Source organism: Lipophrys pholis, assembly GCF_963383615.2.
Source record: "Lipophrys pholis genome assembly, chromosome: 1".
NCBI classification, from domain to species: Eukaryota; Metazoa; Chordata; class Actinopteri; order Blenniiformes; family Blenniidae; genus Lipophrys; species Lipophrys pholis.
In genome coordinates this window covers 41,840,356-41,861,857 of record NC_137635.1, presented here as the reverse complement: position 1 = coordinate 41,861,857, position 21,502 = coordinate 41,840,356, and the positions used below count along the sequence as shown (strand labels likewise).

Genomic DNA, 21,502 nt, shown 5'->3' with positions numbered 1-21,502 from the left:
GACTTTGACACACCAGATCAGAGAGAACCACATCTGCGCTCCCTCAGACAGATATGCCTACTCATAAGCTGTCATGCAGCGGAAGGTCTCGAGTGGCTCACTTCATAGCTTCTCATCCTGGGCAGAGTGCGAAACGATCCAGGAGATCTGAAAGCTAATTTTGTCCTTTAGTCGACAGCCTACTTTGGCGAGCACAGTGTCTTTGCAGCCTCGCTTCATTAGCCCTCGCATGGCCTGCATGAACAATCAAGAATGGGCTGTTGAAATATTGATTAGCTCCATACTGGGAGAGAAGATTTTTCTTATTTTTGCTTGTGTGGGAGGGGCCTTTTTGGTGTGTATAGACTATTTGTTGAATATAGTTATTTGTCTTCTGTAGCTGCTTACTCCCAAGGGAACACAATGCCTCCCCTTCAAAGTCCCTCTGGCACATGCAGAGCGGACGCACTGATCACATAATGCTGCAGTTGTGTGAAAGTGCGCTGCAGCCCGCCTGGTGTGTGTGTGTGTGTGTGTGTGTGTGTGTGTGTTCGTACTATACAATGTTTTATATGAGGCATGAGCTGTGGCGTTCAAAGAGAATTATAAAGTATTGTTTATGGGGGGGGGGGGGGGGGGGGGGGGGACTCCATAAACAGGGGGGGGCTCTGTGAGGAGCCACACCGCCGAGTGTAGCGCCAGCTGGACTGGTGGTACCTGTACAAGTCTCTTTAGTCACATTAATATAGCTCTGTGGCATGCTCTAAATAGTGATGTAGGGACTTGAAACAGTGCGAAAAAGTGGAGGGGTGTAGAGGGAAATAGGAACAGGTAAGATGGAAGAGGAGTGGGAGACGAGAGAAGAGAGAAGAATTACAAAGTAAGTGAGAGTGGGAGTTCTGTTGCCTTTCAAATAGTCAAGTTAAGAAAGCGCCTCCACCTTGGCTGCTAATGCACTCTGATTGTCTTCTGTGACTCATGGAGTCTACAAAGTAGGTTAGTGGGTTATTGCTCAACGTTAAAGAGCTAATAAGCCACAAAATGTTTTTATTCATGATGGGGATCACCCCACAGAAAAGTTTGTCTACGATATTGAAACATATCATTAAAATAAAATGTTATAATCCCAAACTGTGAAAACGGACTTGTTTGTTAGGCAGAAGAAGAAGTGTTTTGATCTTATACCAAGGAACTGGTCATTTGTAGATTGTATGTCGACACGTCAAGACGTTTGAGCAAAGCAATGCTTTGAATTTCTTACACAAGTATCAGGTCACTGTCTGCATTGACTGGATATAATCCACAAGTGGCGAAGCAAATCAGTAAGTCAGATCACTCAATAAGCCAGATATTGATATTACAACATGACGAATGAGACACGTGGTTAAAAGCTGTTAAAATTGATGGTTCACAATTTGCTGTTATTTAGATAAAGAAAAATGCCCATGTTGGAATACATGATAGCTTATATATTATCTAGCTGGACTTATTAACATGATCATGCACTTTGAGTTGAGTTATTGGTCATATAGTAAGAGCAATGCACAGTTATTTAGACTGTGACCATGTTATATGAGAATCAAACAGATTGTTTTTATGTTTTTTTTGCAGATGTATCCTGCAGCTATGCTTATGATCACTTTATCTGAGTCAGGGTCATGGGAGGGACTGTATTCTTTCCGGGTTGACTCTGGGCAAAGGCATCACACACTGTGAACAGGTTACCAGTCCATCACAGGGCGAACACAGAGAAACCGTCACTCACAAAGTCACTCACATTCACATAATTCTATGGGAGGAAACCAGAGTACAAGAAATAAACCCATGCATCCACAGCTGATAGCAAGCTAGCAAAGGTCCTCAATGTGACTCAGACCAGAAATTCAACAGTGTAAATCACTACTCCACCAAACAAACGTAAATAGCTTTTGAGCATCTGACCAACGGTCGTGGGTTTGAATACTGGCCGGGTCTTTCTCCTCCAGGTGCCCCCTGCGCTCACAAAATGAGCCACATCAACAGAACAATCACATGGGAGCTTTCTTCCTCCAACTAAACTTACCAACTGTGAAAACACCCCCAGACACAGTTATATCTATTGTGGTATATTCACCAGTTGTTTTTAAATCCAAAACAAATGTTACGAGCATGCTCACTAGGACCTGTTTAGACGACATATGTACTTACCATTATTATCTTATAGCACGCTGGTTTTAACTTGTTGCTCCTAATGGCATTTTGATTGTTTGAAGTGATGAAAAGAACAGATGTTTATGTTATTCTGTTATTAGTCGACGTCTGAGTTGCATGAATTCCCAGGTGTGTGTAGCATCAACTAAAAACATATGTTAAATGTAAATGTAGAAGTAAATGTCAATGGCGTGATGGTCCTCCAGAAGAAGGGTCACGAGAGTCAATATAATTTATCCTCATGGGGCCCTGAATGACCAAAAATTTAAGCAAATCCATATTCATTACATGTTTGAATGTGTCAGTGACATTGCAGACTTAATAGTTGCTTTTGAGGGGAAACTTGGGAAAACACTAAAAACATTAGGATTCATTGATGGTCAGTAAAGAGAATCAGTCTTGACCAAAGAATGAATCTATCTACTGACATTATTGTGCATGAATAAAAAATGTGTTACAGAATGTATTTTTTCACACTTGTCAGCTCCAAATAAATCTGTGCGCTGTTCAAACTATCTTGAAAGTAACTTTAACATCACTGTCCTTGTGTGTGTGCACATTTCAACCAAATCTACGTCTTTTTCATGTATGTAATTATATTTCAGATCATCAGGATGCTGAAACATTTTTCCAGAGAAACATCTTCACCATAGATTGTGGTAAGCCTCAAACAATGTCCTTTTGATTGACGGATTATCACAAACACTTTTGGATCCCAACCTGGTTTTGGTCAAATTAGATGCAGCCAATTATCTGCATGCATTTTTCAATGCACAGGGAGCGTGCAAAGCGCAGGGGAGGTGAAGGGAGACATAACTTCACATGAGGGATATCCAGACTTCTGCCATCCCCTCCCTCCATGCTTCTCTTAACTCATCTACTCCCATCTGTTCCTCTGAATCAAGGCACAATCTGGCTCAGTGCAACCATCAGGTGTGCGCACACAGAGCCCTCAAGCTTTTCATTAACTTTTGCACTAAGTTTTCAGTTCCTGTTTGTCTTCAAAAAGGAGGGGGGGAAATTCATTTGGAGAAACTTGTATTCTCGAAACACCAAGGGACACAAGCCCTCAACTCTTTCTCTCAGATTCTCCCACTGTAGTAGACTGAGACCGGGGCCACGGTTGGTGCCATGTAACTCCCCCATATATCGTCTCTTTATTCAAGGGTGATGTGTGAATCTTTATGTGCGCTCCTCCTGACCTCCCCTCAGTCCCGCCCAGAATGCAGAGTGACACAAACAGCTCCAGACAAAAGCGGATGGAACTGAAAAGCAGTGAAAGGAAGAATGAGAGGGGAGGTGGGAGGGGTTTGGAAGGGAAAGGAGGCAGCCTTTAAATCATCGTTGGAAACTCATTAGAAAGCTGGCGGGGCCGGGCGGAGACGGCCGCACAGATTGCGCGCTCCCGACCACAATACTGGTAATGAAGTGGAAGCGAAGTGGGAGTGTCTCCGGACAGATTTCTTTACACTAGTTACTCCGCTGGCCCTAAAGTTTCCCCACAATCTGTGTGCGGGGTGTAAAAGCGGTATTCATGAGATGTTAACCGTTTTGTTTGTCGGGAGGAATTTATTCAAAGTGTTGCAGCGATCAGCGACAGATGGGCTGGAAGGTGATGGATAGGAGCAGAAGTTAACTAAGAGAAAAAGAGACGGGGAGAGGAGAATAAACGCTTAATGTAACTGGACGTTATCAATCTGGTGGTATCCTGGTGCCAGTCCACGCCTGCTGCTGCATTCAGACCTGACTCACTTTCTTTATTGCAGCATCCCAGATGCCTGCAAAAGTCAACCATCATACCCATTTATTCTGCTATAATCGATTATTGCTTCCTTTTACAGTTTGGTGCACATATATACGAGTGACTACATCAAAGGTTTACTTATTTAAACTTAAAACAGTTTTTGAGACCTTGTATTTTGTTGTCCTATATGTCATTTAAACAGAAATGTGAACATGATTCTTAATTGTGCGACCAATACTAACGGCCATTCATTAATATGTACATTAAAGTTCTATAAATATTTTAAGCATTAATTTGCAATAAAATATCAGCTAAGAATGAGCGATATTATACAGTAATAAAGGCTGTTGTAGTTTTCCCCACAAAAGAGAGCACAAAAACAGTGGGCTAACACAAACAAAACAACAGATTGAGACCAAAGTGCGTCTTCACACGTCTCCTTTGTCTGCAACCAGCAGCCCAAATCTCACGGCAGTTCATCAAGAAAAGCTGCATATACTCTTGTTAAGCTGCAACAAATGCTTGGCACGCAGTCGGTATGTTTTACCTTCTAAGGGCCACACAAGAGGTCCAAATTAACCTGCACATCACTTAACCATGTTTTCAATTTCCACAAGGGTTTAGCCTGAATGGAAGCGTCTACCTTCAATAAAAGTGAAGTGCTATTCTCACTTTCACTGGGCAGTGACACAAGTTACTCAAGTGTTGCACTCCGGAGCTGATGGGCGCATTCACTCCTAATCATTTCCATCCACAGTGTGAAAGGAGTGCGACCAGACGAGATCTGGAGTGCGCTCCTCTTGTGGAGAGGCGATAATTGGATAATTAGTGCTGGGAACCAATTAGGGCTTCGTGCTTGTGATGGCACGCGAGTTAAGCAAAAAAAAAAAAAAAAAGGTTAGATGGTGGTGGTGGGGGGGGGGGGGGGGGGGGCGAGAGGGACAGGGGGTCAGAGCCCTGATCGATTATCTTAGACACCCCTCTGTCAAACACGCACACACACACACACATCTTTTCTGTCTCAGCCTCCCACTCTGTCTCCCCACTCTCCCCTTCTTCCAGCGCTTATCTGGCGGACAAAAGCGACCAAATCGCCTATTTCCATCTCAAAGAGTTAAGCCCAAACAAGAGGCACGGATCGGGCGACCGGCTTCAGACCCCAAATACCCGGCGATCACTAGAGCAAATGGAAGCACAATGCTGAAGAAAAGAAAGAAAGGCGCATAAAGACGAGGAGGGGGTTGTTCTCTAAAGATATATTTATATATGTTAAAGAAAATGCTAATACGTCCCGTGAAGAATGGAGAGGATTTTGGAGACTCTCTCTAATTCTGCTTTTGTTGAACTCGCGTGCAGACGGGTGAGATTGACACGGTGATCACGTGAGAGACTTATTCTTTTTTTTTGGGGGGGGGGGGGGGGGGGGGTCCTTCAAATGACAGCTTTGCTTGGTTGAGGGGGTTCTGTAAGGATCTTGTCTAACATTGTTTTCTTTTCTTTTGTTTTTGAACATTACGTCTCTCCGATGCACGTGCTCGTGCATAGGTATTGTGCACGCAAAAAGTGCTAATGTGATTTCAAATAAAAAAAAAAAAAAAAAAAAAAGCCTCCTTCAATCTGAACGGAATTGAGTTTTCACAAGGCTGCATGGTGGGAAACTCTTGAGTTGAGTCTTGCTGCTACTGTAAACCCGTCAGAATACTTTGCTATGGAACATGTAGCTGTTTTCTTTTTATTGACACCAGTCATAGAAATTAACTTGTGTGGCAATATTTTCCAACTATCCAACCTGGCAACCCAACACACAACATTTTCTAAATTGTTTGTAAAGTGACCCGATCATAGGGGTTCTCACTTATTTGGAAAACATAAGTTATTTGGTACCACAGCAGTTTTCTTTTCATTCAGAATGGCCATAATGGTGTTATTCTATAACTTTCTTTAGGGAATAATTAGTCACTGTACACATTGGGTAGTGCTGTAGTTTGTCATAAAGTAGAGTTATTATGACATCTGTAAAAAAAAACAACGTTTGGGACTGAAAGCTTTGCAGTGACGTCCGTGATCAATCCCCGGGTGATTTCAGCTTATCGTTCAGGACAGGCCTGACTGTGTCTAACTATGCAAGCCACTTTGACTAGATGTTGTCCATTCAGGTGTCTTCTATTTGACTTTCTGTGGCAGATGGGCTCTTTATAGAACATGCCAACTGATATTAGCTTCTACTGAGAGGCAAGAGTTGCCCCTGAAAAAGCTGGGAGCGTGCGTGTGAGAATGAGAGGAGGGGGGGTCCAGTGGAAAGAATAAGAGAATCTCTTCATGAGCCGTGACGGAGCCCGGGTTCTCTCTCTCTCTCTCTCTCTCTCTCTCTGCCTCTCTTTCTAAATGTATTTTAATAGGAGGGACCCTGATGTCCGGGGCAATTCATCTCCCATCTCTCTGTAATGAAAGGAGTGTTGGCCGGGGCAAGGGCGAGGGCCGGTCTGGGTGGGTGGGGGTGGGGGTGGGGGGCTACAAAGGCTACATGTGGCTTTGCCTCATTATGCTGCAGTTAGGCAAAGGGCTGCGCACAGGCAGCAGGGGTGGGGGTCCCCACAGACCGGCTCAGGGGCCACAATGCCGGCATGGACGGCTGCAAAGGGAGGCCCTGCCATGCCATTATCCCGCCGCTACTAACGAGGGCTTCATAGGCCTTTGATATAATCTCACTATTGAAATCCTGATAAATCCCTCCTGCGTTTACAGCCAAATCCCATTTGTAACGGGTTTGTGGAAGGTTGTGTGAGTGCTGGAAGGACTGCCAATGTGTGTGTATGTGTGTGTCTCTTCTTCACCTGCGCCTGTTCTGTCTGTTCTGGCAGCCGAGGCCAAGGAGAGGAACATGTTAAACTGGGCCGTTACACTGGCTTTAATTTAGAAAAAAGAAGAAAAAAAAAACCCTCTATGGCTCTCGAGACATCTCGTGAGCCGATCTGAGCTGAGACCGAATGAGAATGAAATCAATGTTTAAGTGGATATTGTTCCCCTTTCTTCCCTCAGATATGATCTGATAGGCAAACAATTACTGGATTACAACTCACTGGGGGGATGAATGAAATAAAGTCAGAGCAAATTTATTGAAATTATCACTGAGAATAGAATGAGGACTTAAAATGATGCTGTTACCACCAGTTACACCACATTCTTCTGCGCGTCTTGTTCAGCTGTCTCAGCATTATGAGATGACAACGTGAAATCTTATCTGTCTGGCTGAGTCGATCAGGGCGTCCTCGGGCTGAGGAAAAGGACAAACCTTTCATATGTGTCTCATATCAGAGGTGGCGAGGTCACTGGGACAACTCAGGATGCCTTGGCTGCTTAAACTCACGGGGGTTACACATGGACACGTGCTTGGGGGTCCAACAGAACAGTGTTCAAGCATAAATCTCTTTATGCTGAAAGAGCGCTTAGAGGTAACGCATCATGAACAGACATTCCTATTCAAATGCTTTGTCCTCTAGCTCAGGGACACTGCGCATCTCTGTGCTCCCCCCTTACGTGTCGGTGCGCAGACTCATTTAGGAGCCCGAGAAACACAAACAAGCAACGGAAACTATTGCTGTATTAAATCAAGCTCTGCGTTTAGCCCACATATTGAGCGCCAACTTTCGCCGCACAGTCCAGGAATCTCTAAACAGGGTTTAGAGGTCTTTCAGAAGTCCCCCTTTTTTTCCCCCATCTCAAAGCCCGGATTGGTCACAGCGCGGCTCATTTGCATGCCTCGCCGTATAAACCCTCCTGCAGACACTGCAGCCCTCTTGCGCTGAGAGCAGCACACCTCCAGTCGAGAGGGAGAAAGAGAGCGGAGCGCATCCTGAGTGCGCATTGAAAGACATATGGAATATTTATTACTGGGTTTATATTAAAAAGAATAGCCGCGGAGAGTTGACAAGAGGGCGAAACAGCTTTTTTTTTTTCTTCTGGTGCGTCTCATTGAAACTGTAAAGTGGACTCACTGAGGACAGTTTGCTGAATTGAACATTGTTTGGAGTGAAGGCGTTAAGATGGGAAAAACAGGGTGGAACGGGCTGTGGGTGCTACTGTGCGTCTCTTTGACAAGCCTGGTTGCTGCCACACAGGGAAAGACGGTGAAATATCAGACATTTGAGGAAGACGCACCGGGGACAGTGATTGGAAACTTAGCCAAGGACATCTCTTCCACTCCTTCTTCATCGGGGAGCTCCAGGAACAATTTCAGGATGATGAAACAGTTTAACTCGTCTTTTATCCGTCTGAGGGAGAGCGATGGGCAGCTGACCATAGGAGAGAGAATAGACAGAGAGCGGATCTGCAAACACACCCTGCACTGCCTCATCGCTTTCGACGTGGTCAGCTTCTCCAAAGAGCAGTTCAAACTCATCCACGTCGAGGTGGAGGTCAAGGACATCAACGACAACTCCCCCGAGTTTCCCCGGAAAGAGTCGAGTCTGGAGATCTCCGAGAACACAGCAGTGGGCACACGGATACCTCTGGACTTTGCCGTGGACGATGATGTTGGCGCAAACTACATCCAAAGCTACCAGATCTCCGTCAACAGCCACTTTTCTATAGACGTGCTGAGCAGGGCCGACGGGGTTAAATATGCGGAGCTGGTACTTATGAAGGAGTTGGACCGAGAGACGCAGGCTACTTACGCGCTGGAGCTGGTCGCCATGGACGGCGGCAACCCGTCCCGCACAGGAACAACGCGCATCAACATCAAGGTGAAAGACTACAATGATAACAGCCCGGTGTTTGACCGGAACAGCTTTTCCGTGGACCTGCCCGAGGACGCACCGGTGGGCTCGCTCCTGCTGGACCTCAACGCCGAGGACCCTGACGAGGGACTCAACGGTGAGGTGGTGTACGGGTTCGGTCCCCAGGTCCCTAATGAAATAAGGCAGCTGTTCAGAGTGGACAGAAAAACCGGGAGGCTCACTTTGGAGAGTCCAGTTGACTTTGAAAGTAAGAACACGTACGAGTTTGACGTGCAGGCCACCGATTTGGGTCCGAACCCGAGTCCGGCCATCTGCAAAATCGTTGTCCAGGTACAGGACGTGAACGACAACGCACCGGAGATTTCAATCACACCAATGACCTCGATCACGGCGGGCATAGCGTACATCACTGAAGCAGCGGCGAGAGAGAGTTTTGTGGCGCTGGTCAGCACCTCGGACAGAGACTCCGGCGCTAACGGGCAGGTGCACTGCACGCTGTACGGACACGACCACTTCAGACTGCAGCAGGCGTACGAGGACAGTTTCATGATTGTCAGTACGAATCCTTTAGACCGGGAGAAGATCCCTGAGTACAACCTGACAGTGGTGGCTGAGGATCTGGGCTCCCCTCCGTTCAGAACCATCACTCAGTACACCATCCGGCTGACGGATGAGAACGATAACGCGCCGGTGTTCAGTAAGCCTGTGTATGAAGTGGCCGTGGTGGAGAATAACGCGCCGGGCGCCTACATCACCACTGTGGTGGCGCGGGACTTGGACATGGGGTCAAACGGGAAGGTCAGCTATAAACTAGCTGACACTTATTTCATGGGCTCCCCCATCTCCACCTTCGTGTCTCTGGACCCCGCCAGCGGGTCGCTTTACGCGCTCCGGAGCTTCAACTACGAGGTGATGAAGCAGCTGGATCTCCGCATCACGGCCAGCGACAGCGGCTCACCGCCGCTGTCCGGCAGCGCCAATGTCTATGTGAGGATTGTGGACCAGAATGACAACGCACCGATCATCACACAGCCGGCTCTAAACAACGGCTCCGCGGAAGTGCTTCTGCCCCGGGACTCACCGGCCGGGTACGTCATCACCCGGGTGGAGGCGCGGGACGCGGACGAGGGCGTGAACTCAGAGTTGTCCTTCGGGCTCGCCACCGGCGAACCTTCCGTGTTCTCCGTGAACAAAGCCACAGGAGAGATCTACCTCAACCAGGTGCTGAGCCACGACGTGGACGAAACGCTGAGCGTGACCGTGACGGTGAGCGACAGCGGGCGGCCAGCGCTCACCTCCACCGCTGCGCTCCATTTCCTCATCATCGCGGGCTCCCCGCCGAGCGACCGGACCCTGTACCAGCCGGGGGGCGGGGACGAGGTCCACGCGCAGTGGGACCTGTCCGTGGTGATTATCGTTGTGCTCGCGGGGAGCTGCACCCTCCTGCTGCTTGCCATCATCCTCATCGCCACCACCTGCAACCGGCGCAAGCGGGACAAGAGCGGAGAGGACAGCGACTCGTACGGGGAGAAGGGCACGCTGGAGCGGGGGAGGACCCACGTGGTGGACAACCCGCTCCTGCCCCTCCACGGCACCGGGGCCGAGGCGGCCTTTGACGGACACTCCTACAGCAGCCAGCCCGGCGGGTTCACCTCCACTCACCCCGGGGGCAGCGACATGTGCTCGGCCTCAGAGGACGGGAGTGAGGTGCCCTGCGTGTATGACTCAGACAACAACAGCAAGCCTCGAGGGGCCAAGCATGAGGTGAGATGCACTTCTGGGACTCTGTGATGTGCAGGGGAAGGGGGGAGGGGGATATGTGCAAGGTTGACTAGAAGCAATGAGGAATGTGCAGTGTGTTGATGGGAGTAGACACTAACTTTATTTTTCTCTCTCCCTGCAGGGCTATTCCACTCTGCCTGGCTACGGGAATGGAAAAGAGGCTGTAAGGCCTATCACCATCTGGAAGGGCAACTCCTACACCACCATCTCTGCCAGAGACCCTGCCTTTAGTGGCAAAGACAGTGGCAAGGGAGACAGCGACTTCAATGATAGCGACAGTGATGTCAGTGGGGACACCGGCCTGAAGAAAGATGGGGCAGTAGTTGTGCCTCCTATGGCCAACCAAAATGGTCAGTATAAAACAAAAGAAGCTCATATCTGTTAGTTGTTAAAGGTACATGCTTTGTTCTAACTCATTTCTCATTCTTTCAGCTCTGTGGGCCTGCACCAGTGAGTGTAAAGTTCTAGGTCACTCAGATCGTTGCTGGAGTCCCTCAGCAGTCCGAGCAAATGCGGCCCCCTCTCCAGCCCCGACCCTCTCCTCCTTCAGCAGCCTGCCCAAGACTGCATCACTGCCTCGGGACCCCAACCGCAGGGACAATTACTACCAGGCCCAAATCCCCAAAACTGTGGGGCTGCAGAGCGTGTATGAGAAGGTGCTGCACAGAGAGTATGACTATGTTCTGGTCACCCCACCACGACCTGTGAGGGTCCAGGAAATCAGTGACATAGCCATCCCTGTTTACAACCCCACTCCTACACACTGTCCAAACAATGATGTCTAGAAGAGACAAATGCACACACACACACACACACACACACCTGAGCTCATTCTCAAAGAAATGTACAGTGTATTCAGATTTTTAATTTATGATTCATGAACAATGAGAATAATGTAACTATTTCAACTTATTTGTTGTGGAGAGATGTGCACATAAGTTTATATCCAAATGTTCCTGTGTTTTTGTTTCACTGTTGACAGCACATTTGAGGTCCATTCAATCACTTTGGGACATTTTGTTGGACATGAAATGTATTATATGGAAGATTTGTACATACAGAGATTTTATTTTTTTATAAAAGTAAAGATAAAGCAAATATGTGTACATACAAATTGTAGATATTGATCTTTAAAGCATGCTTACTATTTAAAATGGCCCCCAGAAACTGCAGTATGAGGGCTGGTGACCCACAATGTATCAAGTTGATAACGATGTATGAAATTATCTGAATGCAATAATAATTATTGTACAGGATTTTTTAAAATTATTATTCACAATATTCAAAAAGAAAATAAACTTTGAAATACTGTTCTGAACATGGGACTCAAGTGTCTGTTTGTAAAGAGGGACGCTGGTGAGTGCCTTGGAAGCCAACAGGCGTCGCTGTTAATGCAGTTGTGAGCGTCTGTCCTTGCAGCCTACAGAAGAAGGTCAGTTAAGTTTTTTTTTTCCTCCTCGGCGGATACGATTTTGCTGGTGAGATGCCAGAGTAGACGCCAAGGTTTTTGAGCAAATCACTCCACCACTTCATGCATATCAGACAGAAACCTTCAAACTTATTCTTTTCGTGTTTATGCACTTAATAACTGCATGTATTTGCACCCGACAACGGCTTTAATGCAGGAATTTAACATATGCTCAGGGTTTCGTTTGATTAATCATTTAAAAAAAACAACCTATAAATGTGCGTATAGCAGAAGCATACATAAGCACAAATACGCATTTACATAGTTTCATTGTTTGTTTTTTAAGGAGAATCAGCATAAATTTGACTGGGCACATGGGCATCCAGACGCACATGTGCTTTTTGTCAGAGGACGCGAAGTCCTTGTGAGAAAATCTTCCTGTTATCCTGTCGGGATGTTTTTTGTCGATCTGCCAAATGCGCACCGTGCGCCCCTTACGTAATCCCGTCATTATCATTCATGGATTCAGGGCATTTTTAATAACGGCAAAGACTGTTCTGGACGAGGATACAGGAGATGTAGGGGGAAACGCTGCCTAAATCTGTTCAACAAGCTGGAGCTATTACACACTGCCATGTAAATATGCAGTCTCTGAGGTGGAAAGAAAAATAAAAAACATGCGACATTCCGTCAGAGTCACCTCTGACCTGCAGCAGTCTGTGGAGGCTTTGAGAAATACAGAGGGAGGGCGCAAGGGAGGGGAGGTGCGCAAAGGTAATGTGAGGAGACAACCTTATCCTCCCTCCCGCTTCTTTGTAATTTCTCTATAGATCCAAGGTATCTATAAATCCTAATGGTGTGGAATTATGAAGATCACAGCAGGAATCAAACTCATGCAAGTATATGATCTTGAACGAAGAAACTTTCTGATTATTGGCAGAAAGAATAAAATGTCTGGCTCAACGTGGCTCATAATGTGGTGTATCTTTTATGTCACTCTTTATTCAAAGCCACAAAGCCTGAGGAAGTCAAACTTCAGTAAGGTGGTACAAAAAAATAGATGGGTGTGGAATGGGCTGTTCCCCTTAGAGAGAGAGAGAGAGAGAGCGAGAGAGAGAGTGGGTGGAGGGTGAGGGTAGTTAGAATATTTCGGTGGACTGGCTGGGGTTTCCTCAGGTGTTTGGCTGTACAGACATGTCCGGGAGCTCAGAGAAAGTACCGATCGCCTCGGCGGGACCAGAGGACCTGCATCAGTTTATGCCCCCGGTGAGTCTCCCCAGGCTACTTGAGTAATCCAGACGAATGGTTTGACATCACTGTACATCTGGAGGGGCCAGTCAATAGCCCACTCCTGAGTCCCTGAGTGGACCTTTAAGAAGTTGAGCAGAAGAGAGCCACCAACAGCTCAACTCATAGATATAATTGGCTGCCAACAGTTGTTTGTGTTGAAGGTATGTTCAGAGGAGTCACTTCTTTGTGTGTTGTCTTACCGTAGGCCTACTCGGCTGTGGCGGTCAAGCCTACCGCCACCGGCCGGCTCCTGAAGGCCGGGATTGCTGTGCTCATTGCTGGAGCCCTGTTGCTTCTCCTGGGAGCAGTGGGAGCCTTCTACTTTTGGAACAACAATGAGAAACACGTGAGAGTGACTTTTAATCATGTCTCATATGTCTGTGATTGTCTGATTGGCAGTGCAGTTTGCAAAAAAAGTAAGCATTATTAAGTGATTATATGAGAATGTTTGATTGCAACAGAAGTATACTCATCTGCCACTTAAACAGCGATTCAAGTCAGTTCTACCACAAATTCTGCCTTTAATCACATTAATGTTACTTTTTCTTTTTTTTTTTTTTTGCTTGAGATCGTCAGAGAGTTTGTAATTCAACTGTATGTTAAAGTCAAATGTTTCACTGGACTACAATAACCTATGTGGTCAAGTGTTTCTAGTATTTGACCACCACATTAACATGCATGAGAGGAGCAGAAGATTTAGAACCATCTATCAATATAATAAAACTTAGCTGAAGAACAGTGCAAACAACAACCTTTAAAATAAACACACATTTAAGTTAAATTGAAAGCTCTCTGAACACTATTACCTTTGTAGAAGCAGAATTCGGCACAGAGCTGTTGTACTATATTGCATTAGATTCTACAAGGGCATAGAGTAATTGCATGCAAGCGATAGATTAATGACAAAACTACTTTATTTATATATTTTCATCATACCCAGTTCTTAAAGGGACCACGTCTCTGTTGAACATTTAAGTGGTTGAAGTATATGAATAATGAATGTTGACCAACCGTTGTATCATTGCCACATTTTGAGTCAAGAGGATTAAAAATGTTGACACAACCTTTTGTAGGGGAATTTCTTGTACATAAAATAACATGTAAGATTCAAAACAGCGCTCTACAGTCCCTTAGGATGTTCAATCTAAAAATCTAATTAGTACTGCAAGATTATTGCATTTGTTCCAGCGCTGTTTCACTTGACCTCTCTAAAATAAGAAGCACTACCAATGAAGAAAACAGCGTTAAATATGTCATTTAATTAATTGAAGATGCAGTTGGAATGAAATATTTTGAACTGGAAACAAGGAAAATGTAGTTGTCAATGGGAGATTTCTAAAACTTTCTTAAATTAAAAGTCTCAGTTGACTAAAGCAGTTTTTTTTTTTTTCCTTCTTCCAAGATGGATCTTTTCTTGCAGCATCGGCAAACAGTAAAATGTAAATTAAACACTCAATTTCCATGGTACAGTCTGAGGCAGAGCCTGGTGAATAGAGGCGTTGTGTGTTGGAGGATCCGGTCGGGGTGGAGAGGGAAGGGGTGAGGTGGGGTGGAGCGGGGGAGTTCTTTGGTCCAGCGGATGCTCCAGGGGCAAGAGGTGAAAGAAATGAGAGGCAAAATGTAGCTTTTTCCGAGCGTGTTTTTCCAATAAGAAGCCAGAAAATGTTATTAAGACATGACGGAAAGGCTCTGTAGACTTGTAATGACATCACTGGGAGCTGTAAGGATTGTATTCTTCGGACCAAGTTTGATTGAATGTGTGTGTCTGAAAGAGTATTTGAGAGAAGACAGGGTGTACTTGTGAGGGAAAGTCACGGGGTACGATTGGAAAAGCAGTGTGAGAATGAAAGAGAGAACGCGAGAGGAGAAGGGGGGGGGGGGGTGACTCTCAGGACTCTCATACCTTACATGCCAGTCTGAAACCTTGTGTGTGTGTGTGTGTGTGTGTGTGTGTGTGTGTGTGTGTGTGTGTGTGTGTGTGTGTGTGTGTGTGTGTGTGTGTGTGTGTGTGTGTGTGTGCAGGTCTACAATGTCCACTACAGCATGAGCATCAATGGCAAAGTGGAGGAGGGTTCAATGGAGATCGACACGGCCAATAACATGGAGAGATTCAGCACCGGCAGCGGGGCCGACGAGGCCGTGGAGGTCCATGACTTTGAGATTGTGAGTTCGATCCAAAGTAATCGAAAATTATCAGGAGGGTGTTCAGAGTGTTGGAGAGGAAATCAATCAGATTGGTTGAAGCTTTAAAGACCCTTGTGGGGAGACCGGCTCATTACTGCAGCGGAGAAATTAAGAGCAAGTAGACATGTTATCCCCTTAAGGGCAATCAGTGTCGAGATGCATTGTCCCTCCAATTTTCATTACATTCAGACTGGTGGTTTTTGACCTTTAATTAAAGTGCCCCAATCAGGCCAATCAGACTAGTGAAGCAGCAGTTTTAGCCTTTTAACTATTAAAATTATGACCTTTATTCACTGTGTCCCCATGACTGTATTATTCTTTTATCTAGAATAGTGCAAAAAATGCAGACCTACCTACCCTAAGATTTGACCCAGATCAGAAATAATACATTTTAATATCTTGGGACACGTTAACAGCTTTCCTTGCGGATTTTCTTTCCAGGGGATCACTGGGATCCGGTTTTCAGGAGGGGAGAAGTGCTACATTAAGACCCAGGTGAAAGCTCGACTGCCTGATGTGGAGGCTCTCAACAAGGACTCGCTGACCTTCGACCTGGTCGGTTGATTTGGTTTGTTTCAAATTCCTCAGAAGTGTCGCATCTCTATGACGGCTGAATGTTTTTAGAGCGAGTTCTTTTACATATAAAGTAGGTTTACATGTTGTGATATGAATAGACTTATGTCATTAGATTTATAGGATTTCAGCTAAACCAGCTCCATGTGGAAGTATAAGTTAGCACTGTTATAAGTTCTAAAAAAAATTTTTCCTTCATACACAAGTGACAGGATTTTTAATTGAAAAATGTCTGCCTGGAGATAGTTCAAAGCTTCATGGGATGAATTGCCTTGAGAGATTAAGGTCAGACCTTTATGACGGCCTGGTGAATCGATATGTGCCACATGTGGTCATTCTCTGGCTTTTCTCTCTTATCAGAAGTGAAATCTTTGAAACTGCGAGAAAGCAGCACAAAAATGTGACATGGGCACGTCATGAAACCAGTTTTAATCACATCGACGTTCCTTTAAGCACGGTCTCTGGTGTTTTAATGTTGATGCAATAAGTGTCTTCTTATATTCTAGATGACAGATCATGAAACAAATAAGCAATCGGCCTCATACAAATGCAGACAAATAAAGTTTGATATGTCACAAGCTTCAGTTACTGCGAGGTGGAGCGAATCCATACACATTCTGCTGTGGGTGTGTTTTTATTCTTTGTAGTGAGTGAGTTTAAAATCCATGGCCATGCAGGCACATTGAATTACCAGCGACCCGCAGGTGAACTCAAAGGTTGAACGATTAAGCCAATGTGAATGAAGGCAAAGGTAAAGAATTATATCCAACCGAGTGCGAGGCATTATAAGATTGTGTGTCTCTGGATAAAGATGAAATTTTAATGAAGGGAGTTTGAGAATGTGCGGGGTCTAATCATCGTCTGCTGAAAGCCTTTGCCTTTTCTCTGAGCACCATCAAGTTTAATTTTTGATTTGATGAATCATTTGGTCAGATGTCTGTTAAACTAATGATGTTCCCATTAGCCTACCACACATTTTATGCAAATTAGTAAATGTTGGCACGTTAACACGCAAAGCTATCGTCATGCCGGCTGCACATCAGCTGACAAGCGTCGCCACTGTACGCATGTTAGCGCACGGTTGTTCATATTTAGCTCAAGTAACTGTTGTGATCGCTGTGGGTAAAGTTATCCAGCTCTTCAATTATTCAGGAATTGCCCACTTTGGTTCTTTAAAGAGAGCTGCATGTTCTTTATTTCGTAATAAAAAAAAGACACCTAAAGAAGTTTTTCAAGAGGAGAATGAGGTGAATGGAGATTTTCAACCCGACAAACCAAAGATTGGTCTTAAATGAATGCCTTTTGTACACGCTTATAGGGCAATAACGCATATTTAAGCAGCCAATTCAAGCTGTAAATTACAATATTTAAACCTCCTCTGACAAATTTCTTGTCAGAGTTGTATCAATGCTTTAGTAACACCTTCCATTTAATATGAATGCAAGCTGCAGCGTCCAAACAAATGACCTACCGAGAACACAAACAGGGTTTTTTTGTGCGTGACTTCCCATCGTGTGACAGCTTGATAAACTCTATTAGATTAAAAATGATACACACAGTAGTTACGTACACTCGGTATGCAGTAAATGTGTGTGGATAGTTGTCACAAAACACACCAACGCCACAGCTTGTGATTGCTCAATTGGGGCGGCCTGATAATTAAAATCATTTAGTTCTGCGTAAGCTTCACATCCACATAAATCCACATCACCGGAATTGCTCTCGCGAACGCGTGTGCACTCACACACACACACACACACACACACACACACACACACACACACACACACACACACACACACACACACACACACACACACACACACACACGAGAACACAATTAATTATCACGCAGGGCTGCTCTTATTGCCTCTGTCTGCCTCATAAACGATCATTTATTTCACGTTTGTGCTTTTGTGTGTGTTTGTGTGATTGCCTCTCTTTGCCTCATAAACGATCATTTGTACCACTGTGTGTGTGTGTGTGTGTGTGTGTGTGTGTGTGTGTGTGTGTGTGGGTGTGTGAGAGAGAGAGAGAGAGAGAGAGAGAGAGAGAGAGAGAGAGAGAGAGAGAGAGAGAGAGAGAGAGAGAGAGAGAGAGAGAGAGAGACTGTGTGCGTGTGTGCGTGGAGACATGGAGATGTTGTTATAATGGTTGCTGCAGGCTGGTCATTTGCTATAATTTAGACTGATGGCAAATATGGGTTAGATAAGCACACACAGACACACAGACACACAGACACACAGACACACACGGCTACACACAAACATGCATCTCCATGCAGAGAGAGTGGGTCAGATAAACTCTTATCTGTCAGTGGAGCAGTGAAGAAGGACCCCCGCTTTTATTTGTCCCTCCAGCAAATCATTTGAGCTGGAAAAAAAATAATAAAAAAATTGCTACAGCATTTCTGAAAGGTTGGGAGATAACATTCCCTAAACATGGCTGTGGCTAGTACAGTGCAGCCCTCAGGAACAAATGCCTCTGGGCAAAATCTTCCCCACAGACTTCCCCCTATACCTGCAGGCCGTGGATTCAGAGCATGTATGTTTACACAGTCTCTCTCCCCTGGAAACCTCATTAGGCCGTCTGCAGAAAGTTGTTCCATTTAGGACATTTAATCTCTCCCTCTCTTCGGATGCTGATGAGACCTGACATTGTGTATTCAGCTAAATGTTGGCACAAAAATAATCTGTGTACCGAAGCCTCAAGGGCTTCCATTTTACTACTTCATTTTATGTTCTTATAGAAAGCATTAACAGCGCAGCGATACTGCAGATTAGACAAGAGCTTGATGAAAACGGTGTGGGCTCTTCAAATGAGAAGGCGAGGAACAAGATACATAAACAAGTGTGATGTTATGCCTTCAGCAGCCTCACATTTTGTTGTTTGTGATGTCAGCTTGGGCACCGTTCTCACTAACTTGTTCCCCCAAGGAGGATGAAGTGATGCCGGCCAAGTTTGAGGAAGACCTGATCTGGGTGGCGGCTGACACGCCCCTCTCGGACTCCGCCTTCCTCAGCAGCAAGATCAAGGACTTGTGTGGAGACCTACCAATCTTCTGGCTCCGTCCCACCTACTCAACCAGTAAGCTGTCACACAACGCATGGCAGAGAGTTAAAATTGTACATTAAAAGGAAGTCGAGAACGCTTTGTTTGTAAATGAGCTTTTGAGGAAAAAAGAAAACAAAGACGATCCGGGTCAAATGGTCTCAAGTATTTCCGTTTAACATCGCAGCTGCTTAAGCTACAGAGAGAAGAAACGGGCAAAAAAAAAAAAAAAAAAAAAAAAAGCACAAGCGCTTTTGAAGTTCCACAGCGACTGAGTGTACAATTTTTAGCATGCCGCAAGGTCACAAGTTCTCAAAACACAATTTTATTCTACTTCATCTGAGGACTTCAAAATGCTGCCAGAGAAACGGCTGTGCAATCAGGAGCCGTGCCACATTAGTGCCACTCGGCTCCTAAATTTGGGCCGCCGTCAGACTCTAAGACTGTGATGTGTGCAGGCGGCCAGAGGAAGAGGAGGGCCATCCTCCGCCAACGCCGCCAGGCACCCGGAGCCGGGGAGGAGGAAGAGGATGTGGAGGCAGAGTTCAACCCGGAGAACCCCTATCAGGTGAGTCACACAAACAAATTCATGCATTTCTCTCTCTCCTCCTTGTGTTTACGTCCGGCCATGGGGTTTAAAGCTGTCCGTTCCAATCGGAGGACTACCTGAGGAGGCTTTTCCCGAGGAGAGTTTCTCACAGTTGCGAGAGCGGCAGCAGATGTCGAGGTCACGGCGGAGGTGCCGGGATTGTCACTGCAAATCTGAGTGTGCTCTGTGTGCATGTGTTTTTATTTGTGCGTGGCTGTCCAAAGCTTTCCTTTCAACATTGAGGCTGTATGAATAATTCCACAACATCTCCCCGCCTCCTCCTCCTCCTCCTCCTCCTCCTCCTCCTCCTCCTCCTCTGTGGCCTCTTCGGCCCTGCTAAGCACACACAGGCTCCCATACATATACACCACCGCCCCCTCCCATGCCCTCCATCCTCACCCCGTCTGCTGGGCCCCACTTCTTCTAATCCCTCTCCCGCCTTTTCCATCCCTCACAGTGGAGCATCCCCCAACACACTGCTGACAACTGCAGAGGGGGGTAAACAGAGAGTGCTACGTTGAAAAAGAAAATATTTGACAACAAAAACCAACATCTGACAACATCCCCGCCTCCCCATCCCGCCTGTCGGAAATCCATTTTTAATTGGTTTGAAATGAGCTTTCTGTGCTGCTATAGATGTACAGTGGGACACGTCTGACAGTCCTTCTCTTTTCTCCTCTTAGAGAGGTCTGGAGGGCGAGCAGAACACCATGACCCATGATCCCATGCTGGACCACCAGGGAGTGTGCTGCACCGAGTGCCGCCGTGGCTACACTCACTGCCAGAGGATCTGCGAGCCGCTGGGGGGCTACCACCCATGGCCGTACCACTACAGGGGCTGCAGGGTGGCATGTAGAGTCATCATGCCCTGCAACTGGTGGGTGGCACGCATCATGGGGTTGGTTTAGGGACCTTGTCCCATCCCACCTGGAAGATTGCAGGAGGTAGAAAAGGAAGCCTGGGTGGGAGGTTATTGCTTCCGAAGGGAGAAAAAGTTTCAGACAGGGAGACAGTGGTTTCCAGTTCTCATCTACTGGAAGCTCCTGCTAGTCCGAGCAGATTTGTACAAAATCAAAGAGCATCTGTAAAGTATGTCCGCACATTATGAATACATGGCGGAGAATCTAGGACAGTCGTGATTTCCCATGTAAAGGTAGGCTGAGCTGCACACTGCACCGCTTGTCTTATTAAAAAAACATAGCAGCAACTGATTTAGAAGCTTCTGAACTAGGCGCTGTCAAGAGAACATACAGCGAGTTATGATATGCAGCATCTCACAGCTCCATTCGACTGAAATCAAGTCTGTAAAATGACACTTTTATTCTTATAGGAGAAGCAGGTATGCTTGTATTTAGTCTCTTTCATTCTTCCTTTGCTGTATGTAAATAAACGTGAAGGGCATTTCAAACACAGTCAGCTTGAATAGTATCTATTGCTTGCTCCACTCTTCATCACTCTGGTGAGAAATACTTTGGACTTCCGTTTTTAAACTCTGTTTTTCCCTTCTTCCTTCACGGGTAACTCGGATCAAAATCATTGTACTGTGGGCTTCTTCTCAGAAACTTTCATCGTAATGTATGTTTTTGATCTGCATTCCAGTCTCAAAGTGCAATATCAAGGAATAAACTTTTTTTTTTAAGTAAACTTTAAAGCGTCATCCCTCTATTCCGTTATCGGCCAAATGACTGTATTCTGTCTGTAAATATGTGATGCCATAGTTCAGGATCGACTTCGCTCTTTCTCTTTCAGCCAAAGTCACTTGAGTTTTGAGTGTCACATGTGGCTGCTGCTCCAAAGGGAAGAGCAGAGAGAAGTTTCCAGAGTTCTTTAATGTGAGAGTTGCAGCTCTAGAACTCTTTAATGAGACTAAAGACTCTGTAGCCGTCACGCTCCCAGATCTTACTCACGATGCAAAGCGCTTAGCTCCTTTTGATGTCACAGAGCCGCCTCGGGCGGGGGTAGGGGGTAAGGATGGG

At 45.8% G+C, this 21,502-nt stretch overlaps 2 protein-coding genes across 2 annotated transcripts; both read left to right on the top strand.

Annotated features, from left to right (window-relative positions):
* The first annotated feature begins 7,712 nt into the window (after positions 1-7,712).
* LOC308107166 (protocadherin-8-like) lies at positions 7,713-11,747 on the top strand. Its single transcript, XM_080459330.1, has 3 exons — positions 7,713-10,413; positions 10,553-10,781; positions 10,864-11,747. The coding sequence occupies exons 1-3, from the start codon at positions 7,957-7,959 to the stop codon at positions 11,214-11,216; spliced, it is 3,039 nt and encodes a 1,012-aa protein (XP_080315456.1). The 5' UTR covers positions 7,713-7,956; the 3' UTR covers positions 11,217-11,747.
* A 1,179-nt stretch (positions 11,748-12,926) lies between these two features.
* On the top strand, positions 12,927-21,174 carry LOC308113428 (leukocyte cell-derived chemotaxin 1-like). The gene is made up of 7 exons (XM_080469718.1): positions 12,927-13,105; positions 13,335-13,475; positions 15,152-15,292; positions 15,755-15,868; positions 18,823-18,973; positions 19,396-19,505; positions 20,210-21,174. The coding sequence occupies exons 1-7, from the start codon at positions 13,034-13,036 to the stop codon at positions 20,432-20,434; spliced, it is 954 nt and encodes a 317-aa protein (XP_080325844.1). The 5' UTR covers positions 12,927-13,033; the 3' UTR covers positions 20,435-21,174.
* Positions 21,175-21,502: the final 328 nt, after the last annotated feature.